Source organism: Apostichopus japonicus, chromosome 20 (assembly GCF_037975245.1).
Source record: "Apostichopus japonicus isolate 1M-3 chromosome 20, ASM3797524v1, whole genome shotgun sequence".
NCBI classification, from domain to species: domain Eukaryota; kingdom Metazoa; phylum Echinodermata; class Holothuroidea; order Aspidochirotida; family Stichopodidae; genus Apostichopus; species Apostichopus japonicus.
In genome coordinates this window covers 1,905,745-1,932,420 of record NC_092580.1, presented here as the reverse complement: position 1 = coordinate 1,932,420, position 26,676 = coordinate 1,905,745, and the positions used below count along the sequence as shown (strand labels likewise).

The 26,676-nt window shown below is 35.2% G+C and overlaps 1 protein-coding gene across 4 annotated transcripts in view; it reads right to left on the bottom strand.

Moving 5' to 3' along the window:
- Positions 1-1,360: 1,360 nt before the first annotated feature.
- Positions 1,361-26,676, bottom strand: part of LOC139961031 (uncharacterized) — a 181,979-nt gene continuing 156,663 nt past the window's right edge. For all 4 annotated transcript variants that reach the window (XM_071959841.1, XM_071959844.1, XM_071959843.1 and 1 more), the window contains exons 9-10: positions 11,364-11,561; positions 1,361-8,704 (exon numbers count right to left, since the gene is read on the bottom strand). In XM_071959841.1, the coding sequence (XP_071815942.1) occupies positions 8,319-8,704; positions 11,364-11,561 (584 nt within the window). In that variant the 3' untranslated portion in view covers positions 1,361-8,318. The remainder of the gene's footprint in view (positions 8,705-11,363; positions 11,562-26,676) is intronic.

Sequence of the window (26,676 nt, the reverse complement as noted above, 5' to 3'; positions counted from 1 at the left end):
TGTTTTGAACGAAGAAATACAAAAAATGATGTAAATAGGAATCGTCTACTCTCTTAGGAATGAAAGTTTTTTTTATTTTTATTTTATCTTCTGGCTGAAATTATTCTGTTAGCATTTTAAAATTGCCTCAAATTTTTTAGCATTTGCTGCAAGATTAAAGTTGAAATTGATGGCTTGGTTGATTAACACCTTTCTGATTCCATTCAATGGGAAACGTATGCACCTTCAAGCAGACTTGATGGATAAGCCACTTAATGATACTAACTATACATGTGTTAAATACTATATTCTGGACTGTTAACATGCAATCAGCATTCATTGCAGAAACAGGCCTTATATACTGCACCAAACATCTTAGAAAATCATTCTCTTTAGCAAAATTTGGAATTTGTTAAACAGAATAGAGCAATTGAAGAAAAAGAGGTCTTTGAAAACAATATGAAATCACAGCTGGAATGATGGTTTAAAGGCGATGGCTTCAAAAGTTGACAATTGATGGGCAATATTTGTATAATATGAAACACCAACTTTACATGACTCTAGATATTCTGTGTTTTGGGCAAAATGATTATGGAGCAGTAGCCTTGTCATTGTAACCACCAAAAAAAAATGTATTTTCATTCATTTTCACAGTCTGGAGATATCACACTGCAGGTAAATAGTGTCATGTAGGATTTCAATTTTCACATGTGCATTTATGGCAAGATTAACATATCTTGAATTCATCCTCATTCTTCTGAGCTTATAACAATAGAAATAATTGTTACAAATAAAGAATTAACACATTGTTTATGCTTATACTACCACACTTTATTTGTGGAATGATGTTGATGATGATAATAATACAAAAGAAAGAAAATAACATTTTTATTTCCATTTTTTCCATTTTTTTTTTGTTTCTAAAGAAAAATCTTGTTTTCCACTGATATGAAAAATATAAATTTGACTAGCTATCATTTTATTTACATAATGCATTTCTCCTAAGCTAAATTAATTATTATAATTGATTAATATAAAGTCAAATGAAATACTTTAATCTCTTCATGGAACATTTCATTTTGTTATATAATTCACAACAATCTGCAGCTATAAATAAATATTACTCCAGAACACTTAATTTCTTCTTCTACAATTAGCTTATGACAGAAAATAATTGTGCTCTCTAAGACAAACAAAAATAATTCAGTCATCGAGAAACTCACTCATTAGATTTAGCCCAAACCACCACATCCCCTGCTAACCAATCACTCCCTATGTTTATTTTTTACTTATTTATTATAAGTTAGATGATTGTCAATTCAATTTAGTTCTATATGCTTAGATGATTGCTGCAAGGTCTGATGGATCATACATTTTAAGCTGAAAGTGATCAAATTAAAATATTTACAAATATCAATATTACAAATAATATAAACATTCTCACAGGTTGCTATGGGAATGATATCTGTAATGTTTATGAAGAGAAACAGGATTTAAATTTAATATAAGGAGATGATACAGACATGACACCATCTCTTGAATTTCTACTTTACCAATAATCACATCAGATGAGAGGAGCTTTAATCCTATATGTTTAATGATATCAAAAGAAATAAAATTATGCATAAATATATACTACATTCATAACGCACAACATGTGAGCTTAATGCTTAAAGCTCTAATGATGTAGACAAAAACATCATTTTTAAGAAATCAGGATCCAGCTAATAAGTCCTATTTCACTCTTACAGTACAACTAATCCTCTAATCCCATTGAGCTACATAGCACCAAATACTACCATAACCCCTCTATATAACATTAGGCCTACATACTAACGATAGGGTATGTCTTTTTCATGGCCTACACATGTCTTCTTCATGGGCTACAAAAGGGAATCAAATTCTGGTGGTCTATAGTAATCCATTTCATGCTTGGGAATAATTTTGCACTTGATCGAAACCCGCAGGTGGAGTAGGTTTGCTCCATTTCTAGAGTGCTAAGCTGCGTAACACACATTGCGTTAACCGAACGATCAAATATACCCAAACATGATACTTTCAAGTGAACTGACAAACCGCGGGCCATTAAGAGAGGAAACATTTCTCAAGTTCATGATCATAAGCACAGAGTTCAATATCAAAGTTTTCAGTCACAAGTGTACCATATCTTATGAACTGACAAATAATAGAGATGGTGAAAATGATACCAAGTAAACAAAGGTTCTTGATCTGTTTCAATGTTATTGACCTAATTGAACTAAACTCTTAGAACCTGAATCATAACCTGAATCTGTCAAACTGATCGTCTGTGTATTACACACTCACACTTACACTAAGATGACTCGAACGAAAACTATAAGATTTCAAGGAAATTTGTGACAATCATTTATTGCGGTCACATAAAGACACCTTGTTGAGAAGACTAGGAGAGGCAGGCAAATCTAATATAAACCATCTTCAATTTGACACTAACATTGAGAACGAGACCAGAGTGTCATTGTTAATGATATCATATAACATTAATTATGTCAAGGTGTCATATTAAAGCCATGAAGAATGTTCTCTTTAAAGTAAGTGTCTGAATGTTTGCCACCAGGTTGCAAAGTTTACCAAACCTAACTAAGTGTTAGTCAAGACATGATTGAGGTTAACCAGACCTTAGAGACAATCAACCTGGAGTGTTTTTATGGAGCTATAAGTCATTGCTAACGATTCCATACAATTCTAAAATTTTGTCTCCAGGTAAAGAGAAAGTTTTCCAAAATATTTAACTGTTTTTTCAATCACCTGAACCTTAAATTGCACTATTTAAACCCAATTCAACACAAACAGCTGCTTTCTCTGTTTAGCGTTTGCTCTATTAGAGATTTCCTCTTCTTTCAAATTAACCACGGAAGCAACACAAGCACCTCAGCCCAAATTGCTTCTGCACAAATTCTATCGATTTTCTGGCTAAATGAGCTGACTTGACAAAAAATCCCAGCAAAGGGAAAACTGGATGTTCTTGTTTTCCCTCTGTACATTTTCTGGGGAAAGCTTGCGCAAGATTTGAAATGTGAGAACAATGTTGATTTATTCAAATATTCAACGGTAATGAAATGCAGTTCCTTCTTCCTTCACTGGTTCCCAATCAACTGTAAGAGGCAAGCATGCGTCAACATGCAAATTATTCTGTTGGCTGACTCGTCATTAATTCGTAAAATAACTAAACCAAGCGTGGGTCTGCAAAAACGCCTCTGGTTAGAAATTAAATATTAATTGGTACCGGTAATATGTCTTTGACAGATCATGCAACTCGACTTGATAACAAATTCTACCCAAGAGGTGGCATGCTGCTAATTAATGAGCTATCAGTGCCTTTCACAACAGGATATTTACAACATCATTCAAAAAGATCCCAAAATAACCCTCTTTTATTTTTGGTGTATAGAGAAACTTGAAAGCTCTAAATTATCTCACTTTTGATCAACCCAAGCGAGTAGTCCTTCATCTACAGATGTTTTTCCTTTTTCTTCTTCCAATAACTTGATCTGTCTTCAGCTATAAAGTCTATGAACATGACAAATCATTTAGATTTTAGAATTATTCTTGACAAGTGGGTCATTTGGATTATTATGAACTTAACACATCACCTAATGCAATCATGGTAAACAATACCACAACTGACAACCCTATCAAGATGTACAACATCAATATGGGTCAATACCGAGACTGTTGTGATAAACCATGAAAGTCACTGGCCAATCTACCATACTATAAACCTTGAAAGTAACTGGCCAATCAGGATCTACCAGACTAAAAACCATGAGACTGACTGACCAATCAGGATCTACCAGACTATAAATCATGAAAGTAACTGACCAATCAGGATCTACCAGACTATAAACCAAGAGACTGACTGACCAATCAGGATCTACCAGACTATAAATCATGAAAGTAACTGACCAATCAGGTTCTACCAGACTATAAACCAAGAGATTGACTGACCAATCAGGATCTACCAGACAATAAACCATGAGACTGACTGGCCAATCAGGATCTACCAGACAATAAACCATGATCACTGAATGGTGATCAAGATGTTCACAAGGATTGTTAAAAATTGTATAATACCATCAATTAGAAAAAAAATGTCTTCATTGCAAATTTTCTAAGCTATTTTCATATATATCTACAGTTTTAATAATTATTTTTACAGCCAACTGTGGTCCATGTGATATATTGCTGTATTACATTGCAAGTTGCAAAGGTTATATTTCAAAGACAAACAAAGGGCAGACTAAAATTGAGAAGAAAAAAAACAAATTAAATTACAGACAAAGCAAATAGGAGAACAATTAACTGATAGAAAAAAGCACATTTGTGATTTTACAAAGAATATCTTGAAGGCTTGTAAGAAAAACCTGAAATTTCAATGAATTTAGTAAATGATAAAACTCAAGAAAGACCATGAATGCTATATGTTTGTATATCGAATTACCAACAGGAAATATTAAGTCTCATTCCCCTTGAGATATAGATGAAATAGTACAGTAGGTTAATTCTTGAAAACATCCAAAATTACAACAATATTTCCACCTAATATAGTGATATCTCATCCGCTCAGTAGCAATATTTTCGGGTGTAGCCAGCAAGCCTAGGCCGTATAATTAAATCTATACATAAGTTATAAAGACCACATGTTGTACAGTTTATTTCAAAATCAAGAAAGCTTCATAGCTGCTATAAAGAACAGGACTAGTTTGTGTAGTTTTATTGTTTTTGCAGAACTTGAAATCATAAAACAGAATGAGAGCTTCTATTTTCACTTCAACCTGCTTAGTATTCGCAATCAATTTGTTCACACCACATACAACATATTCATTACATATCCAGAACACATTATTCATATCAATAGTGTGCCTTTCTGTTATAAAATTTATAAATATTTTTTTACTTAGATAAATAGCTATAACATTATTAGATTGTTCTTTGTGCAAGACAAGCAACATTTACTTTGATTTATTTTTTAAATATTTTTTATTAGCATTCTATTGTGATTGTTGTCTATGAAGAATACTTATTTATTTATTCATCTACATAGTCCACGAATAATTAAATTCAAAGCAAAACGGAAGACAGAACACATTTCACAAAGTTTACTGGGAACATGATATTTTTGTAGTTCATAATTCATATTTCATTCAATGAGTGCATGAGCAGTCAGTTACATTTCTCCCTGTACTGCATCTGCAAAAACTTTTCTTTTTGTGCTTTAAAGTTTTTTTGTTGCTAAATTTTGGTAGGCAATTAATGTATTCTGTTTATCATAAGAAGATCTTCAGCCATATGTATACATTCTTCAAAGAATATGAATATTTCAGAGCATTATTGCCAAACTTTGTACAAGCAGGGTACAAATGTTGGGTACACCAATAGATTAATTGATCAGAAGGTAGTTTTGTTTACTACACATTGTACAAACAAACAACAACAAAACACAAACAACAACATATTAAAACTGAGCAATTAAAGAGTTCACTCTTAGCATAGCCGTCATTACATCTGGCCTTAGAAATACTTATTATCTTAAGAATACCCTGCTTCGTGAAGAATTGTCTATTTCATTAACTTTGAAAGAGCTGAAATTTTTAATTGCACAAACATCTGCCTAATTGGGGTGAAGACAGTATACTGAATAAATTAGTTCAAGGTTGTGGTTAAATCATAATATTATGATCATGGTCAGAGAAAAGAGAAATATTAAAAGTAAGAATTTGTGACCATATTTCAATATGAGCAATGTAGATTAATCAGGGGTGCTAGAGTATGCTGCAGTATGTATCAGTGTTATACTCTGACTTACTAAGAATCAACCAATACTGTATATCTCAAGTAGAGATCAGATAACTGAGATAATCTTCCATCAGCCTCCCTCTGTACCTTAATACATATTGTACCTAATAGCCCACCCACGGTCTTTGTGATAATAGGTCAACTATACCACCCTACCTTAAAGATGTTACCTTAAAGCATATTATAACTTTAACCTTGTATCTTATAAACATAATCCTAACCCTCTAACCCTTAGGCAATCTACCTTAAAACCTTTCATACTTGGAAATTAAACCACATGTACGATAAACAATCATAACATCACGTCCATTAATAGCTCAATATTTATGCAGTTTACTAATTAAGAAAGACTTTGTTGAATTCTTGATTTTCCTCATTCAGGAGATATCAATAATAAACAGGTTTTTGATCATAAATTGAAACAGCTGATGACTTGTGCACATGTTGATAATACAAACGTACTCCATGCACTTAACGTTACTGATTGGCCTTCAAAACAATGAAAGTAGACATAATTAATATGCAATCACTTACTTCATGACAGAAATATAGAAAGGGGTGTCAGGGGTGCAACCAACAACTTTTGTACTCTTTAGGTTGTACCACACATACATTTATCTACAGTGCACTTGGATTTTTTATATTTTGTCTGCCTGTGGGAAAGAGGTGCACAGTTGGCTGATCCCCCTTGATTTATTATTTTTTTTGGGGGGGGAGGGGCCTCCAGAAGTATATGTGGTTACACCCCTAATATCTGTCCTACCTGCAGCGTAAAAGTTTAACCCAGGATAACGAGGCATTCCATTGACCTTGTGTAAAGTAAGGGACTGCACAGAATCCTTCATCCACCCTTGAAATTGTCTCAGAACCTATCACTACGAGTCATATTCCATGCGTTTTTAACGTACAAGTCATGAGTATTGTCTTTGAATACATTGAAAAGTCAACCAAGTACTGGACATTCATGTACAAACCAAAACAAGGAATGTACTGTCAATTCTCAAGGCATTTTCCAACACTACACATTTTAATTGACAGTTTTAACACTCCTGAATGTCTGGGAGCTGTCTGGAGAATCAGAACCAGCTCGGACTGCAAAATACTTTAGGACATTTAATGTAATTTATAGCATGCTGAACGTGGGAGCCAATACTCCTTCACTCACCCAATGACTTCTGTTTCCTATACATCACAAGATGCAATTATAGTTACTTATAGTACTTTGTGTGTAGTGATAGCTCAATAGCATCTCACTTTAACATTCATACAATCATCTATGAAGGCACTTCTTCTTATCAGTTATATGTACTATTTCCAACATATCAGTACAGACACCTCACTGCGCCCAAACTGTTCCTTTTATTGAAGTAATATTTCAGACACCTCCCAACACCAACAAGTTCTTTCATTGTAGTACTACTTTAGAAACCTCACTGCACCCAAACTGTTCCTTTTAATGTAGTCTTACTTCAGACACCTCACTGACCCAATGGTTGTCGGTGTAGAACTACTTTAGAAACCTCACTGCACCCAAACTGTTCCTTTTAATGTAGTCTTACTTCAGACACCTCACTGACCCAATGGTTGTCTGTGTAGAACTACTTTAGAAACCTCACTGCACCCAAACTGTTCCTTTTAATGTAGTTTTACTTCAGACACCTCACTGACCCAATGGTTGTCTGTGTAGAACTACTTTAGAAACCTCACTGCACCCAAACTGTTCCTTTTAATGTAGTCTTACTTCAGACACCTCACTGACCCAATGGTTGTCGGTGTAGAACTACTTTAGAAACCTCACTGCACCCAAACTGTTCCTTTTAATGTAGTCTTACTTCAGACACCTCACTGACCCAATGGTTGTCTGTGTAGAACTACTTTAGAAACCTCACTGCACCCAAACTGTTCCTTTTAATGTAGTATTACTTTAGACACCTCACTGACCCAATGGTTGTCTGTGTAGAACTACTTTAGAAACCTCACTGCACCCAAACCGTTCCTTTTAATGTAGTCTTACTTCAGACACCTCACTGACCCAATGGTTGTCTGTGTAGAACTACTTTAGAAACCTCACTGCACCCAAACTGTTCCTTTTAATGTAGTATTACTTTAGACACCTAACTGACCCAATGGTTCCGTCAGTGTCGTAATATTTCAGACACCTCCCAACACCAACAAGTTCTTTCATTGTAGTACTATTTAAGACACCTCACTGCACCCAATGGTTCCGTCAGTGTAGTAATATTTCAGACATCTCCCAACACCAACAAGTTCTTTTATTGTAGTACTATTTCAGACACCTCACTGCACCCAATGGTTGTCTGTGTAGAATTACTTTAGAAACCTCATTTCACCCAAACTGTTCCTTTTAATGAATTATTACTTTAGACACCTCGCTGCACCTTATGGTTCTATAAGTATAGTTCTATTTCAGACATCTCACAGCACCCAAACTGTTCCTTTTATTGTAGTACTATATCTCCCTAAACCCACCCCATCTTTAGTTGTCATCTGACTTCTTGCATCTCAATGTCATCCTGAGGAGTTGTTGGAAGAGAGATTGGTCGTTGATCTGAAAATAGTATCTGCTGCCCTCGAGTGTATCGTATCAGTGCTGGTTCGCTGCCTAAGCTCTTCATATGTCTCATTTTGTTGCGCCCACCCCTTCGTAACTGACTGCATTGCTTGCATATGCCAATGATGGCATCGTAGGTCGGGGGTGGGCTGTCAGGAGTTCTTTGCGCTCTTTGGAGCTGATGCCACGCCCGGACGCTTTGATTGGAATGAGCAGGGCTGAGAAAGACTTCTGATTCAATTGGGCTGTTTGGCGTTGAATGCACACATTGGCTGTAGCTAGGTGGAATATAGTTATTGGCTTCCAAGGATTCTATTCCTGTAGAGTATGAAAAATGAAACCATTCAACTATAAACTTAATTAGCTCTGTATTAGTTGCACACACTTTTTATATAGTTATGGCAATGATATTGTGTGTTACTCGATTCTGAAATATCACCGACACATTGCTTGCCAGAAACGTAAATGAAGTACTGGATCACATCACTAAGGTGCAGTCCTGTTAGTAAACTCTACAGCAATAGAGGTATCACATCACTATGGTGCAGTCCTGTTAAGGAACTCTACAGCATAACATCACTAGGGTGCAGTCCTGTTAGTAAACTCAACAGCAATAGAGGCATCACATCGCTAAGGTGCACTCCCTGATAGGGAACTCTATAGCAATAAAGGAATCACTTGCCTAATGTGCAGACCTAGTAGGGAACTCTACAGCAATAAGGCATAACATCCCTAAGGTGCAGTTCTGTTAGGGAACTCTACTGCAATGACAGCATACTTGAAAGTATTCAGTTTATCAAATTAATCTGATGCTTCAGTAGGCTTTAATGTTGTTAATTCCAAAACTTCCAAACTATTGCTTGCACTCAAAAGCTTCACAACAAACTCAAGCCTTTGCATAAACATTCTGTCAACGTGAGCATTAGAGAGAAGTTTAATAATATGAAAGAAACCCTGAAAAAAAATATATCGATTTCTTAGAGACCCGCAAAAACATGTTCAAGTTGTTAAAAAACTGAGTGATGAATGACTGTAAACCGAGAAGTAACTGAATAATTTTCCACGCTTTCCTTTCTTTTGGCATTTGGAGTGTTTTTTCAACACCCGAAAATAAACGTGATATCGGCAGAAATTTGTTGGCGCATCAAACCATGGTGCCTTGACATGTTCTCCAACAAGAGAGAGTAATATTGATCAGGGCTTGTTGTTCTCAGAGGTCTCATCTTTCAGAAACCTCTTAGAAAGCATAAACTGGCAGCAACAGAATTGTGCAAGCAATTCTATGCAAGCATGAATTAGTGCTCCGACTGACGACCATGTTAAGCTGAATATGATCTCCTTGTAAGTAATGAAAAGTTTTCCCTGTGGGCGTCGTTGGCCATCGATATTTCTTCCATTCAAGGTGGGTTATTGCTCACGGTTCCATCTTTGTCGCAGGCTCTAAAAGTCCTATGAATTTATTCTCCAGGAACACAAGCACGCAATATATTAACAATGTAAAGAATAACACATGGTGAGCCGCTCAGTAACTGACACCAAACAGTTACTGATTGTCAATCAACATGGCTGTGTAGTAAAAAGACGTTTCTGACATCCTCCCTACTTTTAATTTTAAAGATTGCATATAAGATACATCACTTTGTTTTCAAACTGTTAATTGTTCACTGTTTTTTTTTTGGGGGGGGGATGGGATTTTAATTGATTCACTGTATTCTTGGCATATTAAAACATCACATGAAGTTTCAACAAGATGAGATGAGGACAAGAGTAATTTTGTTGAAAGTTGCTGAAAGTCTGGAGAACCTTATGACATCCTAAGATGAAAAGACCTGAGTCTCAATTTCTGTTCTGTAATATTGCTCTAACTTAGTTTAACATGCAGACTTTAAAGGTACGCTGTATTGGCCCCAAAGATTGCTAGATATTCAAATATGGTCACTTTTTGGTCAAAATTCTTAAACTGTTTTTAATTACAACCTTTGAAGAAAATTTTCCTCACTGGAACATTCAGTCATCTTGTGTGTTCCTTAACAATGTCTGAGAACAATTTGAAGAGTAAAGACCTCCAGGAAAATACTTTTTGAAAACTTCTAGCAATTATAGCGTGCTATTATTTGGGGCCTATACTGTTCGACTACCTTGAAATGTCTTCCCACCAGGTTGATTTTCAAGATGGCTTATCGCAGGGTATTTTTTGTGGTGCAGTGTACATCTCTTTAGTCGTATTATGTCTGCTGTGTGATGATATTTATCTTCATACAACACTGCTGATCTCTCACGTTTATATAAAGAGTTGAATAAATTACATCATCACTATTTATGTGAACACTGCCCGGGCTGTTTAGTCAGAGGAATGGTTCTGGTAGCACTCCAATAGCTGGCAGACATCAACATCAACAGAAACAACATCAACATCAACAGAATCATGGACTGACATCAACAGGATCGTCCACCTGCAACACCAACAGTCAATGTCAGTGGGATTGTCATTGAGTCAATATGACTGGAAATTAGAAGTAATGGCATCAGTGGAATGGTCAGTTAGCAAGAGTAAAATGGTCAGTTAGCATCAGTGGATTGGTCATTGAATCAGTGTATTGGTCAGGTGGCAAAAGTGCAGCAATGGTCAACATCTGTAGGTAGAATGGTCTGTGGTTAGTCAACAGTACCAGAATGTCAATCAAAAGAGTCCATCGTGAGAGGGTGGAATGATCCAGGGAAGGATGACATCAATCAATGAAGACAAAATCATTAATAAACTTTCCTCTGTGCCATAAAAGCAGCTACTTGATGATGTGACACAAGCAGACATCACAACGTGAACCATATAGGGAGGGGGAGGGGGGAGGGGGGATGTGTGTTCATCAGACAGGGAGGGAAGAGAGGTTTGAAGAGAGTTGAGAGACTACAAACACTACATTATCTGTAAGTGGCCCTAACTATGATATAGTTTTGCTACAATGACTGCATGACTCACTAAGAATGCCACTGATGTTGACTCCTTCCACGCTGTATACGTCCCTGCTCAGGGCGGGTCGGTAATTTCCCTCCGGTCCCTCCCTCTGCTGACGTATGTATTGGAGAATGACGCACATGCAGAGGGCGATGCCGAACATGACCAACAGCACGGCCACCACCGCTGCCCCCATGGCGATGCCATATTCTGCAGATGTTGCTGTTAAAGGAAGAGCAAAACAAGAATATCAACAATTATACGGAATCCATTAATGGTTTCAGTAAGGTGGGGCAATCCCAGTTCTATTTGTGTACACTCCATGATGGCCAGAACTATAGTTGACATACAACCTGGTATTTCTATCTTAGTGGTGACGTATCAGGAGATGGGAAGTGGGAGGGGGAGGGGAAGGTAAAACCATCACAATGTGTTCATCAATCAGAAGGGTAACACAGCGCTGAAGTAGCTGCATGTTCTTACGCCATCTCAAGTAGTCCGTCTGGAAGAAAGACGATTAGTTAATACTATAGTCTCTGTTTTATGAGAACATACATGGGCTTGTCAAAACCAACAGAATAAAATCAAGTGGGGCTCACCCTCCCCCTCCACCTCTTTCTACCCCCCTCTCACAGGTGGTCAGAATATTGAAAAACACTCTAGTGTACTGTATATAAATGTACAAGATGTATGTGCGGTACAATCTAATCAATTGAAAATCCTTTCAAACATTGTTTGAAAAGTTGCAAACTATAGCACAAGTTTGCATCTAATTTTCCATTCTTACAAAATTTCTGAACGGAGAGGTCCTCCATTGGACATCATAACATATAAGCCAACCCCCCCCCCCCACATCCCCTTCTTACCAGTATTATATTGGTCATACTCATAAATTTGTTAATTTGTTTTGTCTTCTTCATACAATTGGAACTGTTATCATTAGAACACTGTTATCATTGGAACACTTATCATTAGTGGTCAATTAACATCAAGTGACTTTGTAACACATGATCATAGTTCCAATGATATAATATAACCATTTCAATCTTTAAAAAAAGCAAAAAAACATTCTGGTTCATTTTTCGCTTATGATGTCATAGAGGACTACCCAATGCATAAACAATTTGAAATTTTCACTGTGCAGCAAACAGTAGTTTATCAGAAACAAATCGATTTGTTTGATATAACCGGCAGAAGAGCTGCCATGGGTTCCGGTCGCCGTAAACAATATTTTATGATTATATCCTCGGTGGAATAAAACATCTTTTTTTGCAGTGGAAGTCACTGTCAAAAGATGTCTCCGCAAATTTACATTTTCTCTCGAAATCCAACAATGTGTGACTTATACGTTCCATACGTTTATTCCCCTTTCTTTTGTTTGATGAGCTGCAAACTAGTCTTGGCAGCTAATGAAGCTGAAAGCAAGTAACTCAAACACAATATTTCTCTCTATCAACAAGTTTGACATCTGTGAATAAAAACAGTAGTACAGAGCCATATTAAACGCTGTCTGCATTTATAAGAATCCTTCAGAATCCACAACTCAATATACTGTATGCACTGCCATAAAATTGTACCATCCAAGGTTTTTCTGAAACAGTTGGCATCTAGATTCATCTAGGCTTTAATTTGAATATGCAGTAACCTTCTCTAATATGTTATAAACATTCAAAAACTACCTTATGACTGATCACTCTTTAATAGTCTGTTATGAGAGATATGTTGAATACGGATAACCACGGAATTGTCAGCTAAAATATTCAGAAGATTGGAGATACTGGTTTCACTTTTCTTCATTATAAATGACTCTATTATAAAATAAGGCACTACACATTGATGACACAGAATGTAATTAAAAGATATGTGAGGCTGCCATCGTTAGTAATGTATCATATGGGAATGTTTGGTGCATTATAAGTGTTTGGTGCACATCCTTAACTGTGTGATTCACTCTTATAGAGAGTACATTTTCTCAGAAACTGAGCTACTCGTGTCTAAGCATATAAATAGATCAATGCATAATTCATTCAACATTGAACAATTTAAACCTTTCTCTTTCAATTGTTATTAGTCTCATTCTAATATCTTGAGAAAAGGCCTTGTCAATTTCCAGATAAAAAAGAAGTGATTCCATGATTATCCTATTGGAAACACAGATTTCCACCCATAGTAACCAAGAAAACCTGGTATAACTCGTGACCCTTGTCAAGTGGTTCTATATTTACATATCTCTCCCTAAAACATTTGAAAAATTCATTTTGATTGGACAGGAAAAACCCTCATCATTTTGACATCGAATCGGAAACAGGCTAAGAAATCTTAAACCCTCTGCTTGTATTTGTTTGTTTGTGGATTACGTAATACCTCATCGCATGCCCTTAACGATGACACTTGTCATCTCCAAACGTAACCTGCATTTTCCCCATACTCTGTACCGTTGTGTCAACCTATAATTTTAAATTTCAACGCTATTTTATTAACAAAATACTTTTATTCAAATAGCTCTCTTTTAATAGAGGAAAAAGTTGATATCAAACACTTGTTGACATCGTTTTGAAATTAGTGAACAGTCAATACCACTTTTGTCCAGGGAACTTAAAATTGGAGACGGTGACCCTTACACTTGTGAAACATATCACTTGGCATTTGCCAGAGTGAATTTTTGTTTTACACCTTAAAATTGTTCTCCGGTTCGTGAATCTTTTAGGAAAAATTTGACAAGGCAGTTAATATTTGAGAACTAAAATTTTGAACGAAAACTACCATTCATAATTCTTCCCTGTATTATAATGGAATTGTCCAACATCTATGTTGCGTGAGTTGCAACAAGAAAGAACTTGTTTGTTAACGCACCATTAGCTCAACCTCGCCAATTCAGACAGATTCCGCGAAAACTCCTGCTACGTGCGGTTTAGAGGTAAACAACATTAAATGCTTCAGAATGTTACCAACCAAACCTTGAATATTTAATTTACATTTTCATTTTATCAGCACTGTTAATTACAAAGGGAAGCAAACATACACACACACACACACACACAAAACCACACACTCACTCTTAACACTGATACTAAAATAATAATTATGATAGTAATCAGAAAATATAAATTAATGGAACAGACCTAAAGCTATTAGATTGGACCAGATTTGAAGACTCTACATATAAATTGCGCATTCGATGATAAACACATTAAGTGCTATTAAAATTGAAGCTCATTATGGTTGTAATCCCTTAATATTTTAATCAAATCATGGCAACAGAGGATCAAGCACATCTTTGCCCAAGACTCAAATCTCAAATCAAATTTGTTGTTTCTATTTCTCTCACGGGTAATTGATCTGTTAATTACTCTTAATTAATTCACTGAGTGCAAGGCCGTATACTATGCCTAAAGCAAACAGTATTAGCAATAGCAACACTACAAGATATAAAATAAAAAAAAGATAAAAAAAGAAGAAGCAAGAAACACCACTTTGACGTGGTTCAATGGTACATCGTGTACTGTAAGTAAACCATTTCCTTTAAGATCCTTACTTACAATAATAACAGAATAATAACAGAATTATAGCTATTGCTGACATTGTTTAGAAAGTCAAACTGTTTTATTTCATCACCACAGACATCTTAATTGTGCAGTATCTTGTGCATTATATATTAACAGTATATCTACTTACAGTATATATATGTTATATGTGTTACATATGTTACATATATATGTATATTGTATATATATGTATATTGTATATTATATATACAGTATATTAGAGTATATATACTTACAGTATATATACTTACAGTATATATATACAGTATATTATATATATGTTATATGTGTTACATATGTATATATATATGTATATTATATATATACAGTATATTAGAGTATATATACTTACAGTATATATACTTATTGTAGCATATACTATTGTCTATTAACATAGCCAACGGATTACCAGGGTATAATGTATCCGGTATCACATCGCAAAATGCTCACAACTTGCTATACAAGTGCAAAATATAAACAAGCAGTTTCTGTACACAGGAACCACTTTATTTCCTAAGAGACAAAGTCCAGAGCCTTACAAAACTGCCTTGCAAAACTCTGCAAATTTTAACTATTTCCCTGATCACCACAACGAAATTCTGGCATTATAAATCTGTACTCTTGCCGAAATAAAACTCACCAATGATATAATTTCATGACAATATTACATGATCAAGTTTAATTATTTGAAATGAAATCAAGTTAGAGGTGTATGTCACAATGATCGAATCATAAATGGCCAGAATAACATACATACATATCCATGGCAGACACAAGCATTCATGTGGATCCAGCCAGTATGACAGTGGACGGTATGACACATGATACAGCTGTGGACAGTATGACAGTCATTACTGCCACATGACGTTATAATGTTCATAGACACCTTGCAACAGGCTAGTCTTTTAACATTTTGTCATCCCCTCCTTTAAGGTTTACCCAAAGAGCTGCGGCTGCATCTCTCTCTTTAATCGACACGCTCGGCTACGTCTCATTCTCAATCAATTATATATATTGCAAGCAGAAGATTTCTGCAGCTTGTGAAACCTTGAAACACTAAGTGCAGTGAACAACAGGTTTCTAATGGATACCACACATTGGTTTCCAAGAGACAGCATTAGGACGGTAAGCGTATGATTAGCTTCAAATCTATGAACCAAACACGAGTGCATTTGGGATTTTTTTATTTTTTTATTTTTAGTTAAAAAGAAAATATTAAACAACTGGCAGATGAAAAGGCTGAATAAATGATAAATAGTAGGTCAGTATGATAAATGAGCAATCGAATGATGAATGCAGTATTGGTGACCTACATGCAAAATTATCATATCTCTAATGGGTGGTACATGTGAAAGCAAATCATAATGGATAAGTATAAATGAAGCATGAATTTGTTTACTAATTTTGAGGGCTACTTCCAATTTCATGATTTCTGAACGGAGAAGAGCAGCAAATTAAAAGAGGATTGTGAATTTTCACCGGCCATTTTGGGACATTTAGCACGAGAAGTGAAAACTTAATTGCCATGAACTAGATCTCAAAAGGCACAGCTCCTCCTTATGAGGCTATCAGTTTAATACAGATTAGATAATGAATAGGCCAAAATTATATTATATTTTGACAAATTGTAGAATATGGACAATACTATGTAGAATATCCTATTGGCTTGTCCAGAGTTGGATTGTGTTACATTCTATAACAGTTAAGTCAACTGTTGTTGTCATTGATTTTGACTTGTTATTATTTTAGTTTTAGTTATTTTATAGAAAACGACTTTGAGAACGTTTAGCAAGCAAATAAAAACTCTGAGAATGACTGAAAGTTTTTGGACTTGTTGTTATTATTTTAGTTGAGATTAGTCCAGCCTAAGCAGAGTACTTTGCTACCATGCAGATATCCTTGGCTGAATTAAAGCTAACAGATTCAGATCTGTCACTCGTCATACAGGCTGCTTCCTGCAGCCGTTCAAACCCAAACATTTCCTGACGGAGAGGCTCCCAAGCAACCTGCCTTCATGATAACTCAATTTTCGAGACCTAAACCTGCCAACCATCTGGTTCTTTTCACTTGCAAATCCAAGCAAGTGTGAAGGTTTACTATGAAAACCACCGCCACAAGATTGGATATGATGGAAACAGTTGATTAAAACATGAATATTCATTGCCAATAGACAATACAATATTGCTCTTGCTTCTAGTCGAAGATAGACGAGGGCTAGGAACCTTCAGTAACCCTCCAGCAAACACTACTTCAATATATACCTCTTCCATACAGAGAGATCAGTCGTAGTTTTCGACTTTGGTTTAACCTTTCTATTTTACATTTTTGTTTATAAAACTTAAAAACATTCCATAACAATGTAGTCTTGCTGTGAACATGACTAGCTGTTAAGTTTTACTGCAAAGAGTTATATCCAATCAGATTAAATTACTCTCCAATTTATGTTCATGTATTTCCAAAAAATAGAAAGAAACCTTAACTGATTATGAAAGTGGAAGGTGAAATGTTAAAAACTTGACCAAATACAAACTGGAGACCTCCTCATTACCTCCAGGCTTCCACATTATCTCAAAACATGCATAAATTATCTCCAGATAAGTAGTGAATATTGTCAAGACCTAGCCATCACCATCAGATCTGCCCAATTATCCCAAGACCCTGCAAGTTACCTACAAACCTCAGTGCAAATTAGTACCTTAAGAACTCAGTGTTCATTACCTTTAGAACTCATTGCTAATTAATACGTTAGAAACTCAGTGTTCATTACCTTAAGAACTCAGTGCTCATTACCTCAACAACTCATTATACCTCGAGAACTCAGTGTTCATTACATAAAGAAATCATTAATACATTAAGAACTCAGTGCTTAGGAACTCAGTGTTCATTACCTCAACACCTGCAATTTACCTCAACACCTGCACATTTACCTCAAGAACCTGTCCATTACCTCAAGAACTGCTTAGTACCACAAGAACTGTCCATTTACCTCAAGAACTGATTATTACCTACAAACTCAACTGTCCATTTAACTCAAGAACTGCTTAGTAGCATAACAACTGTCTATTTACCTCAAGATCCTTCAAAATTATCATGCTATACCTGTTCCAGTTTTCAATCCTGCCAAAGCTGATACAGACCAGCATACCTTCTGATTTAACCGTCTTCAATATGAACTATTTTTGCCCTTTAATATCGTCATCCAGTCTCAAGGAAACCATCACCCACCCGAGCTTGCATGATTTCTCTAGGTAAAAATTATTCCTGGTAATGTTCAATTCTTCAGCCTCCAGTTCATGTTTTATGTTATGTTTTGATCGTATCTGCTGAGCAATATGAATATTTTGCCTTCAGGAGGCATCTGTTCACATTTTCATATTTACTCTCTCTAATTCACTAAGCCCCAGGTAAATTCAATCAAGATGACAATATATGAGGAGAATTTTTTTCTTTTTTTTTCTGGCTTTTGTGAATATATCTAGCATATTAGTTGTTTGCACACTAAAGGAAGCAACTTAATGCTGGATACACATAATATGACTCGCTATGTAAACCAAACAACAATTATGGCACTTGTGGATCTTGCAGCATGCACTATGTGTTTGCATTGATCAATGCACAAACCTGATGAAACACTTACTTGATGGCCTTTTTTTGCCACTTAACATTATATTAAGATCATAAATGCATGAGAGGTTGGTCAAACAATTGTCAGTCAGAGAATCCTCATGATTTCCATAGCCCCACATTAATGTGTGTTATTATTCTCCACCAAGGGCGTAAGAACCGGGGGGCTGGGGGGGCGCCAGCCCCCCAGTGAAAAATATGGGGGGGCGGAAGTATCATTCCACCCCCCTGCTCAGCAAGTCAGAAAACCCCTTTTTCATTTCCAAATCAGAAAAAAATCTCATTTCGAGCACCAAATTGCATCTAAGGCCAGGTGAAAATGCAAAATTATTTACAAAATGGAGAGGGTGTTGAAGTGTGCTATATTGCACCAAATTGCATCTGAGGCCACCTGGAAATGCAAAAAAAATCCAAAGGGGAGGGGGACACCCCCTCCCCTTAGACCCCTCCCCCAGGCCGGCCATCAATCTTTAGCCCCCCCACTCAAAAGTACCTTCCTACGCCACTGTTCTCCACATTAATGTGTTGTAAATTCCCCACATTAATGTGCATTGTAATACCCCACATTAGTGTGTGCTGTAACGCCCCACATCAATAAGTCATGTAATTCCCCACATTAATGTGTGTTGTAATTCAGGAAAATGCCAGTGAGAACCAACTGATTTTAGCCAGTAGGCTTTTTAGCATGCGGTTTAAATTGCAAAAATTCTAGGCCTGCGTCATGATGAAGAATAACATAGGGAGAATTCACTGAATTGACTGTCCTCCCAAATCTTATTGCATACAAGACTTCAGAGTGCCCCACTCAACAGATTTAAATTGTAGGTTCTGAATTTGAAAGTTTGATTGATCGGTTGTTAACTGGGAGCGTTTCATTGGGAAGAGCTCCAAAAGGCCTCAAAAAGACACCATTTCATATACTTCCACAACTGTGAAGTCTCTTCACATGAATGTATTAAAATGGCATAAGCTGGATTTTTCAGAACGGCAATTTTACTACTTCTCGATCAAAATTAGAATTTTTGCCAATTGGCTTACAGAGAACTTATTCTAATATGAGTAGGAAATAAATTGTCCCACTCACAAATGTCAAATCTCCCTGTTTTGTTTGACTTCACGACAAATGGTTTCTGTTTTTGTGCTTGAACACAATTATGCATTGTGTTAAAGACTTTAAAATTTCCTGTTCTGCTTCATTTAAAGTCAGTGATTTTGTCAGAGAAAGGTCGCTAATGAGTTACGGTACACCAGATGGAATTATTTTGTAATACAGAGGCTTCTAACACAAAACAAAATGACATTTAAAGTTAAAGATACACATTAGTTCCTGGTGACAGCAAGAACAGCTTTACTCCGGGACGTTCCATTGCAGTGCTGTGTAAATATATGCTATAGGCGCATGATCAAATTTGAAATCAAGTTGTGAAAAATGTTATTTTAAGCATAACTAAAGGAAAAAGGAAAAAAATTTTGCTGAAAATATCTTCTTTATTCCTTAAGGACAGACTTAACTTGCAATTTGCAAGTCCATTCATCATCACCTCGGCAATAAGCAGAATAGAGAATATGAGTAAACAAAACTACAGACTTGCTCCTTCAACAGCAAAAGCAGAAAAGTTGGGCTACAACTAATAATATGCTACTCTCAATGACCTTCAGCATACACAACAGTATTCCACAAGATTGTGTGCCTTCGTGTGTGTGTGGGCCAGATGAATTGTTTTGTGTGCAGCGTAATAGTAGTGTCCTTTTCTTTGGTCTTAAAACCTCTGTGTGATATGGAAAAACCTGAAGCATCATATGGAATCCTTGCGGAACTCGGCACAAAACACCCCTTTTAGCAGCAAATATCGCTACAAAATAAGCACATTTTGCGCTAACTCTTTTCATAACTTTCTAAGTGTAGCATTCATAAAACTCTTTCTTATGTCATTTTGAAGAATATTGTGTCCTCTTTGCAATAATGTGTCGTTATTTATCATGCGTGTGAACCAAACCCTGTACTTTTTAATCTGAAAAAGTGAAAACCACTTCGGAAAGCAGTGAACCCCTTCAAAATGTCCCTATCTCTCAATGCTTACATTGTGCTTGCTGGAAATGTGATTGCGTAACCAATTTCTTTCCTATGCCAAAGAAAAGTTCATTGACCCCTCTCTCTAATGATATAAAATTCGACTTGATTGGTCAATATGAAGGCTCGTACTTTTCACCAGCAAATCAAAAGCATCGTAAGAAATTTTGTGAAGTCCTCCTTTACATGGCTAATCTGAACACACCACAGTGTGCAGTGCTCTCACAGCAATTTCGGAGAGTGAAAACCGCAAAGCTTCCTGTGCGTATACAACAGCATTTAATTCTCCGACAACAGGCCGTTTATAGAGCAAAAGTTTCCATATGACCAAATAAATATTATCGTAGTAATATCCATAAAAGAATGATTATAAACATCGGATAATTAGCTGCATGTGATTTAGTGGATCGTGTGAAAAGACGGATTACAAGTGACAAGTTTTACACAGTAATTGACACACACTGTGAAAAAAATATAGGCTTTAATGGGATATGACAAATTAGACTAGAACAATTGCTGTTATTTGATACAATTTGCCCCCCCCCACCCCCCCAATAAAACATGTTGACTGAGGATATCCAATCATTTTGTTGATAATATTTTTCAGTCAGATGTCTGTTTGTTGATGCTAAAACACGTTTCACGTCTGTCACGGAACATAAAAACAAGAAAGTCTGACAAAAGTTTGTATTTTAGTGAAACATAGCCTCACAAACATTCTCAAAACACACCCTTGAGCAATCACTCCAAATTTCTAGTATATATGTCTTAATGTCTGTATTTTTTGGCTTCTCATACAACATGAAGAATGTTTGGCACTCCATAGAAAGAAGCTATGTAGATTTGCTATTTTGATCCAATAGAACCAAACCAAAGCACTAAACATCTGTGAACTTTCAGTAGAATTCAGAATCCTTATTTGAAATAAATTCTTACATTCAAACTATACTATATTAATGCACAGTGATGTAATAATGCATGCCAAATGTGTAAATTCAGGCAACATATTGTCAATTTTATCTTCAAAGATTACAAAAGTAGGTCATGTGTATTAAAGTCCCTTTCCAGACGTTTATAACGCAGAAGTTTACAAGGAATGGATCTTTATTACCGCGGATCGATGAAGGAACAACATTACTCGTTAGGAAAAGAAAAAAACAAGAAACTTTATCAGTTGTAAGAAATCTGCTATAAATGCTGGAAACAACCCTACTGGCAGGTTCCGAAATATTACAGAGACGACTTTTTCTCCTCTTTTCTCTTTGTTGTAAATTTTACTATTAAACTTCACAAGCTTCACGTTTATCTACACAACTATAAAACAGTCTGAACTTAAACAGGGTCACATTTTACTACCGTGCCACTATTTTATTGACTTCTACAAAATGAGGGATTCGAACCTTTGCCTAGCTTAATAGTTTTGTAAAATCTAAACTGAGGAAATCCTGAAATGATATTACTGCAATGTAAAAGTACATCTGCATGCTACCCTGTGGGACCAACTCAAATAAAAATAATGTCTTCAGTAAGCTTTGGGAATTTTATTTTGAGCTTAGAGAATAGGTTACCCTGACGGTCGGATGATAAAGTTTGTCACAGCAAAAAAGCTTTGATGTCTGCAATTTCATTTACTCTCTTTCTAAAATTAGCTATTAAATGATCAATTTCTTTAATGCTTTATGCACCCAAATCAAATGATTGTGCAGTCCATTGACTTGAAAAATAGTCAGGTTTCACCTCAAACAATAGCATCTAAGGCAGTTGAAATTTTCTAGTTTAAGCTTAAGAATTGTCCTTAATTTTAATTTCTTAATGTGGTTTTACGTTTGTTTCATACATTTATCCTTTGGGTAAGTGAGATTTTCTAATTAAAGTGATAACCAGACACTTTTAGACTGTTTGAAGAAAGTGTGCAAATGCTCTAAGCTAAGACCGCAAGGCCTAAGAATGCCAGAAATAGTTGAATGCTTCATGACAGGTATTAAGCTAAGTAATTCAGTTGTAGCTCCACACTTAGTAAACTGTATACATGTAATTATTGTAGTCCTATTTCTTTTGGCTCGTATATACTTATGGATTTGTGATTACATGTATGACTAGTTGATGTTAGTTTTGGGAGTATGAAAACCCATGTGCCACACATTCAGCATACGGAATGAAGGCCTATAAGTGACAATCTTTTGTGAAAATTTAATTATAACCTGGACTGTTTATGTAAACACACACATACTGTTTCCACTCTAACCAGTGCACCACCACATATCGTCATGGAAACCTTCCAGGATGTGATCGACAAAATAGAAAGTGTCCAAGTTGGTCAGTCAAGATATCAAGGATTCAAATTCATCATCTATTGGTCACTAATTAACCTTCATTCCATGAAACAAAAATTTGAGGGTTGTCTTAGGGCCTTAGTTCAGTTGCAATCTTCTTAAGTGTAGGTGTGGAAATGTTATTATAAACCAAACTCCAAAAGTGTCGTCGTGTTTTATTTTTGTTTAGTCATCATCAATTCAAAACTAAAAAATTCAAACATATAATTCAACAGGTTTAACAGTTTTCAAGAAAAATTAACTGCTAACAGCTGTGTTATTGCTAATATTCACATATATATATGTATATGTAACATAAATGTAATCTGATATATATCGCCACTGAAACTGTTTTATAACGTACAAAACAATTTATATTCAGGAGACTAATTGATGAGACTCTGAGAGATATTGACATTCAACAGTTTGAGGTCACATATATATCCCATACCTGACGAACCATAGATAATTTAATAGTTAAATAGATCTCTGGCAAAAAAATGATCAAATAACGGATGAAGATTTCCCTCGGAAGGTGATTAGCGAGAACTTTTAAATTAATAAACACTTTACTATACGGTAAGCCCTGCAGAAAAATCTGCCAAGCAGCCCGACAGAAATTTGCAGAAATTAAAATTGTATCAAGACTGCTTCTCACAATTCTGCCTGTTTTGTTTTCAAAACTAAAAGAGAATTGATATTGCTACATGAGGAATTCTGCCATCCTCATTTCCATATGAAATGAAATGTTAGTCAAATAATAATATACTTTGATAGCAGCAGTCTGAACAAGTATTATAGCTGGCCTCTGTTTTCTTCTTTATCATCTAATTTAGAAACAAACCTGCTGAATGACTCAAACAATATATGTCAGTTTAGCAATGCACAGATGATGATCTTTGTAATCCTGACGTCATTTAATAGTTGGAATCCTGTTCCAGCTGACAACACTTTTCCTTAATTTAGCTTTAATGGCTAAAGTAAACGACAGAAATTTAAAATTAATCGTTTGAGGAGTTCTCACATTCGATTTGGCAGAGCCTGGTTCATTTCTGTTGGGACATTTGTACTGAAATTATGGAAATATTGGGTTGCGCATTTTTGCAGCTCATTTGTTAATGATCATTATGTACGTGCCAAATTTAAATATCCTAGCAGTATATGTAACAGTTACAAATAATTATTTTTTTAAAGTAACCTAACTGATGATTACTTAACGTAACTGATGATTACTTAACGTAACTGATGATTACTTAACGTAACTGATGATTACTTAACCTAACTGATGATTACTTAACCTAACTGATGATTACTTAACCTAATTACTGATGATAAATTAACCTAACTGATGATTACTTAACCTAATTACTGATGATAAATTAACCTAACTGATGATTACAATAGCCTAACTGATGATTAACTAACCTAACTGATGATTACTTAACCTAACTGATGATTACTTAACCTAACTGATGATTAACTAACCTAACTGATGATTACTTAACCTAACTGATGATTACTTAACCTAACTGATGATTACTTAACGTAACTGATGATTAACTAACCTAACTGATGATTACTTAACCTAACTGATGATTAACTAACCTAACTGATGATTACTTAACCTAACTGATGATTACTTAACCTAATTACTGATGATTACTTAACCTAACTGATGATTACTTAACCTAATTACTGATGATAAATTAACCTAATTACTGATGATTACTTAACCTAATTACTGATGATAAATTAACCTAATTACTGATGATTACTTAACCTAATTACTGATGATTAACTAACCTAACTGATGATTACTTAACCTAACTGATGATTACTTAACCTAACTGATGATTAACTAACCTAACTGATGATTACTTAACCTAACTGATGATTACTTAACCGAACTGATGATTACTTAACCTAACTGATGATTACTTAACCTAATTACTGATGATAAATTAACCTAACTGATGATTACTTAACCTAATTACTGATGATAAATTAACCTAACTGATGATTACAATAGCCTAACTGATGATTAACTAACCTAACTGATGATTACTTAACCTAACTGATGATTACTTAACCTAACTGATGATTAACTAACCTAAATGATGATTACTTAACCTAACTGATGATTACTTAACCTAACTGATGATTACTTAGGTTAATTTATCATCAGTAATTAGGTTAAGTTAACCTAACTGATAAATTAACCTAACTGATGATTACTTAACCTAATTACTGATGATAAATTAACCTAACTGATGATTACTTAACCTAATTACTGATGATTACTTAACCTAATTACTGATGATTACTTAACCTAACTGATGATTACTTAACCTAACTGATGATTAACTAACCTAACTGATGATTACTTAACCTAACTGATGATTACTTAACCGAACTGATGATTACTTAACCTAACTGATGATTACTTAACCTAATTACTGATGATAAATTAACCTAACTGATGATTACAATAGCCTAACTGATGATTAACTAACCTAACTGATGATTACTTACCCTAACTGATGATTACTTAACCTAACTGATGATTACTTAACCTAACTGATGATTACTTAACCTAACTGATAATTATTTAACCTAACTGATGATTACTTAACCTAACTGATGATTAACTAACCTAACTGATGATTACTTAACCTAACTGATGATTAACTAACCTAACTGGTGATAAATTTGGAACATAATTACAGAGTGAGACACATCACCGATTGGGAGTTCCTTTTCTCATCCCTCCTCCTCTTTTTGATATCTAAGGATCCTACTTATAATGTTTTCGTTTCCTGCATTATTTCGATTCTGAAATCTGAAAGCTCTCAGACACAGTTGACCTACTTAGTTAATGCTATCATTGACTCCATCTGAATAACATTATAAATCAACAATTTATAATTGCTGGTAAAATTAAATAATCAAAGATTCCATAGAACTATCCACTTGATTTCCGATTATATGCAAGTCATAAACAACCGACAATTCTCTGGGCACAGCGAATAGACAGCAAGGAAACTAGATGACAGAAATACTGGCACAAGGTTTCCTAAACAATTTATATGCAAATTAGTTAAACTTAATTAAAAAGATATCAATGAAATTAAATTATCGTTGATTGTGACATGGTTGCTGCTCTATTATGTATTGCGTTTAACTGTCCCAGAAGGGTTGCATGGCAACACTGATGTTACATAAATTCTGCTGGATGGAAAAGCTGGTTATTTCAAAGCTATGTGCAACGTTTGAAATTGGCCATGTGTATTAAGTTTTCAGCATTTTTCCATTGATCGATGTATGCATGGCCACATGGCAAGATTGGAAATCTCACTGAAATGAGCAAGGTACTCAGGGAATAATTCACTGATTAAAACTTTACATATAAAGTTTGTGATAATCACCAACATGTGCTGTAGCAATTGATCGAGCTTAATCCAGTTGGTAGCTCGTACAGAAGATCAGTGGAAGAGATTAAAGCTACTATAGCTATATTATATTAACTATGTAATATAGCTTTATTATTAAATGTTGTGTTATAAAGCTATATTACATACAGTAGCTATATTATATAGCTATGTAATATAGCTTTGTTTTATAGCTATATAATAACATAGCTAAAACAGCTAAACAATAAATGGAGGGATATGGGATGAAGGAGACCAAGATGCAGGAATGCTCACTAATCCCCGCGGCCCTCAGGAACATACAAATCTAGAAACCAAACCAAAAAAGTACAAATTGCAGGTTCCTCCACGAGAGCT